This window comes from Rosa rugosa, chromosome 5 (genome assembly GCF_958449725.1).
Source record: "Rosa rugosa chromosome 5, drRosRugo1.1, whole genome shotgun sequence".
In the NCBI taxonomy this organism is placed as follows: Eukaryota; Viridiplantae; Streptophyta; class Magnoliopsida; order Rosales; family Rosaceae; genus Rosa; species Rosa rugosa.
Window position 1 is genome coordinate 29,460,359 of NC_084824.1, and position 4,858 is coordinate 29,465,216.

Sequence of the window (4,858 nt, forward strand, 5' to 3'; positions counted from 1 at the left end):
TTGGAGCAATAATCAAGACTTACCACGACCCAAAGCAGAGAACAAAATGACATTTGGAAAACCTGGTTCTAAAAACCCTAATGAACTAATTAACCCCCCAGGTTCAAAAGAATCATAACCAAACAATTAAGAAGCTCTCAATCGACAAAAACAAAATTAACAACAACAGTACCTGATCACAAAAACATTCAAAAATTAAATCAAGAAACTTATGACATTGAGGTTTGCCAATCTAATGTCTGCTGCAATCTGAGTCTGCCTGGTTGGGATCGAAAAGGATCTGGATCGTAGACCTAGTTGATCCAGTTTAGGTGGAAGTGTTTGTAAGTATGAGCACAATGGAGAGAGAATTCTTCAAATGAAGAAGAAACTAGGAAGGAAGAAACTTTTTTCCTACAAGAAGACTTGTATTAGGAGAAGATGGAATGTCATTTAGTAAAATGCGTCTTTACCATAGAAGACGTGAAGAAGAATCCTCTAAAAATTGTCTATTTCTGAACACGAAAGTCACCATGTTTTCCACTCGAACACTCGAGTTCACTTTCTACAGCGAGTGCAGATAACAAGAGTAGTACGCAACACACTTGAGATCCAAGAAGAAAAAAAAAAAACAGAAGCTGAGAACACACATTTGATCTGAAGAAAAATAAGGAGGAACCTTCAAGTAACTGATACAAAACTGACAAGAAACTGGTTCATATATATTACATTTTACAAATTACATGATCACACATTTCGACCTTGTAAAAGAATAAAATTCAAAATCAATATAGCAACAATAAACTATTAAGAACAAATAAATACCACTTTATGTATTCTCACCCATATGTAGCTTCACACATCTGCATTCCAAATAATCATATTAACATCTAGCTTGGACACGTTCATTTATTGATAGTTCACCTTAAGGAGAAACAGTCCTGGCAAGGATGGGAAATTGATTTTGATTTTTCTTTTTTGTAATTTTTTTTTATCTGAAAACATAAGGGATGGATGTGATAAGGTAGGCTCTCGCACCACTTAAGAGTTCAAGAAGATGCTTTGGTAATTGGATTAAATGCAAGCTGCTCAGCACAAGTTAGCACGTCATGGGGACCTGCTTCCTCACGACCAACACCCAAAAGGTCGAGGTAATACTGGTAATGGGAAACGATGTTGTTCATGGCGTCAATGTCGCCCTGGCCACAAACTTGCTCCCCATATAGAATATTCATTGTTGCGCCAAATCCTGGAAATCGCTTGGACAATGTGTCATTCTTGGTAGGCTTCCAAGTGCCAACGAATGCTTCGTGGGCTGAGGGTTGCGATTTCTTGATAGGAGTCATCCACCTCCATATTGCAGCCTGGAAGGCAAGAGTAGCATTCTGCTCAATGTATTCTGGATGGTTCAACAGATCAACCTTCAATGCTTCCCCAGCTGCACCGTAATTGTAGTTCCTAGGATGTGATCAACAAGAGAAACTTCATGAGCATCGTCTATTCAAATTTATAATCTACAATTTATTTAAAAACTTCATATGCAACTGGAATAGGTAAATATGGAACTAACTGAAGTATAAGTTTAAGACATTTCTGTTTGACCTAGAAAACAGTCACTGTTTTTCTCCACAAGTAGATTGTACTAGCTTGGAATATGTAGCATTTAGCTTGTGAAGTTACTAAGCTAATCTAAAGGCCTATGAGTATCTCAATGAATCATTTCATCTATGAAAACTCTACTTCTAAGAATGAAAAACAAAAAAGACCATCTGGTTAGTCATTAAGCAAAAAAAATGGTTGGAAAAACTGAATACACTACAAGGAAATCCTCATTTTTCAATTAATTATACAACAAAAGAAAAGCACACAAACCAGTAGATAGGCAAAGCACCACGACCGTAGTAGTCAGCTCCAGGGGAGCAGGGATATGTGTATTTGTAGAAGTCATCACAGTATGACTGCATGGGACTCATTTCCCTGTTATAGCAAAGTCCCCATGCCAATGGTCCTCCGGTGGCCACACCGTAACCACCTAGCATAATCACATCCATTAACGTCATCAATCATAAAAACAATGATCTATGCACATATGAGATTCAAAAAGAGCTTAACGTTGTTTATGCAGTCTACAATATTGCGCTTTCATTAAGTTACCATTCGTTATGCATAACAAACCAAGTTTGTTATCGTACGACTAGTTTTTCCACTCACAGCCGACAAAATATATCAAGTTCATGAGTCAGGTCTATGAGTTTTGTTTCTAATTTAGCTTTCATCACCTAGCAACCACTGTCCTACTCCTTAGTTTTTTACTGTCATAATTAAAACTATTATTTTTTCAAAATAATCAAAAATTGAGCTTATACCTAGTTTTTTCACAGATGACATATGAAAAACAACAAAAAAGAACACAGAAAAAACTCCAGCAATTTTGTTCTTCATATGACATATGCATCTTTCTCGAAAAACTATGTTGCAAGTAAACACCGATTCCATGTTTCTCTCAAAACCATTCACTCTAACTTAACACATTCCAAATCAAACCTGTGTAATTCTACCTAAACTGGTCTCAAATTGAATGTACACAAGTGAGTGTGACTTACAAGAGGTCTTGCTGCCGACATGTCCGAGAAAAGCGGCGAGCTCCTTCATCTGCATAAGCTTCCCGCCGGTGGTGCAAAACCCTTGTGGCTCGAAAAGCGCGGCGGCGAGAATGAAGGACTGGAAGTCCCAGAATCCAACGGCGTGAGCCACCGGCGAGTTCCGGTTTTTGAAGAGCTCCTCGAATTGGTAGGTCTGGAAGACATCGGTAATGGTGAGATTGCAACAGTACTGTGACCACCCCTTACACTCCCACCCTTTGTCGCACACCTTCTTTCCTTTGACCTTCTTGACCAGCGTCGGGGTCGCCGACACCTGGTCGTCGAAGGCATTCACGCATAGTACACTGAGCAGAACCACCGCCACCACCGCCGCGGAAACCAACGGAGAGGTCTTCATTGGTGGGAGAGAATTGTGAGGGGGCGGTTCAGATCTGATGGGCTTGGGTTGTTTTTTGGAGAGGGAGGGAATAACTAAGGAGGAGTGATTTGGTGGTTCTGTGTTTTGGGTTTTGTCTCAAGGCAAGTGTCTGATGGTGTGTCATTTTCGGGTGTGACGGGGTTAAATGGCGTGCAGGTCTGAGGGGAATGGACGGTGGATGATGGGGGTGTGGGGTTGGGGGAACAGAATAGGTGTTCGAGGTATAATGGGGGAAACAGGCTGGAAATATTTTGGAGGGGCTGACCCCATGAAGCTCCACCGACAGCGCCAAAGAAGTGTGAAGTGTCGCTTCTGCCCTTCTTGGCAGACTGTATTGAATAATAAATAAGGGCCGTGACCACTTACCCAATTTGAACCTAAAAATTGCTCACTTACTCCATTAAGAGTTTTTTAACTCCATTTATCCAATCTAACATCTATTGACAATTTTGCCCTTCGTATAATTAAGAAACTGTATAGATGCCACTATTTCCTCTCTCTCCTCACTCTCCTTTCTCTCTCCCCGATCTCCACCTCCAGTTTCTCTCTCTCTCTCTCTGCCATGGCAGCTCCGGCGGCCCATTAATCCAATTAACATTTGAATCCGAGTCGCCCCTGCTAGGAAGAAGGCGGCCTCAATAAGGAAGAAGGCCACAGAGGTCGAGGCTCGAGTCGACGCGGTCGAGACGGCCATGCGGCACCACAGGGCTGGATAGCCATTGGATGCGGTAGTCATCGTCCTGTGAAATTCCGACCGGCGTCATCGTCCTTCGAACTCGCTCATCCGCCTCCTCCGCACATTACTTTACAGTCTCACTGTAGTTCAAGCTTCGATCGGGAGCAAACATGGAGGAGGAGCCTCATAACGGTAACGCGATCGCAGCAGAGCGTGAGGAGGAGCCATGGTCGGGCCTGGCCCAACCCCTCAAGCTTGGCCCAAGCGCCCTCTTCAGTTCGAGCAGGCATACCTTGACTCTTTAATCTTCTCTGGATTTGACCTGAACTTTTAGTTTAGGAAATTGAATTATAATCGTTGGAGTTTCACAATTTGTGACAAAAATTGGCTTTGTCTATGTGGATTTGGTAGTTTCTGGGTTTTGATTGGAATTGGGTTTTGAACTTTTGATGTTGTGATGAGTGATTTGGAGAGTTTGGCAGACATTTGAGGTGATTTTCATAATTCAATCGAAATTGAGTCTCCTTTATTGATGTATCTAATTAGGAGTTTTTTTTATTTCTTTTTCTTTTTCTTTTTTCATAAAGAAACGTTTTTATTGGGGGCCAATAATATGATTATTAGGGGGCAATAATATGTTTATTGGGCAATAATATGATTACTGGGGGCAATAACATGTTTATTCAACTGCAAAAATAATCTTATTTATTTCGATAAACCTCCGAAAGCTTTCAAAATTCAAAACATCTTCATTTTTCACTAATTATTGATCCCCAATAAACTTGTTATTGGGGAGCAATAATATGTCTATTGGGGGGCAATAATATGATTACTGAGTATTATTGGGGGGTAATAAAATCAGACGCAGGAATCCGGTCACCGGTCCGGTGGCCGGATTCGGGATTCCGGTGACCGGTTGCCGAATTCCAGTCACCGATAGCCGAATTCCGGTCACCGGTCGCCGGAGTCCGCAGCCGGCCACTGGTCACCGGAGTCCCTCAAGGTCTCCGATGATTTCTCTCTCTAAGTGACAAAGAAGGAGAGGGCAAAATTATCCCAAAAATAAATAAAAATGAATAAAAAAATACTTAATTGGGTATTAGGGAAATGTTCTCTTAGAGTGTTTGGGTAAGTGGGCAATCTCTTAGAGTGTTTGGGTAAGTGGGGTTAATTAACCTCAAA

General features: G+C 41.3%; 1 protein-coding gene across 1 annotated transcript; it reads right to left on the minus strand.

Moving 5' to 3' along the window:
• Positions 1-680: 680 nt before the first annotated feature.
• LOC133708879 (chitinase-like protein 1) lies at positions 681-3,093 on the minus strand. Its single transcript, XM_062134439.1, has 3 exons — positions 2,583-3,093; positions 1,852-2,011; positions 681-1,437 (listed from the first exon to the last, which is right to left on the minus strand). Exons 1-3 carry the CDS (start codon positions 2,977-2,979, stop codon positions 1,029-1,031), a joined length of 966 nt encoding a protein of 321 aa, XP_061990423.1. The 5' UTR covers positions 2,980-3,093; the 3' UTR covers positions 681-1,028.
• Positions 3,094-4,858: the final 1,765 nt, after the last annotated feature.

Bases quoted from the DNA above. Each gene is read 5' to 3' on its own strand.
- LOC133708879 (XM_062134439.1), bottom strand. From the start codon at position 2,979: ATGAAGACCTCTCCGTTGGTTTCCGCGGCGGTGGTGGCGGTGGTTCTG. The intron at 2,012-2,582 runs GTAAGTCACACT...TGATTATGCTAG, and splicing joins TGTCGGCAGCAAGACCTCTT to GTGGTTACGGTGTGGCCACC. The intron at 1,438-1,851 runs GTTTGTGTGCTT...ATCACATCCTAG, and splicing joins GGTGCTTTGCCTATCTACTG to GAACTACAATTACGGTGCAG.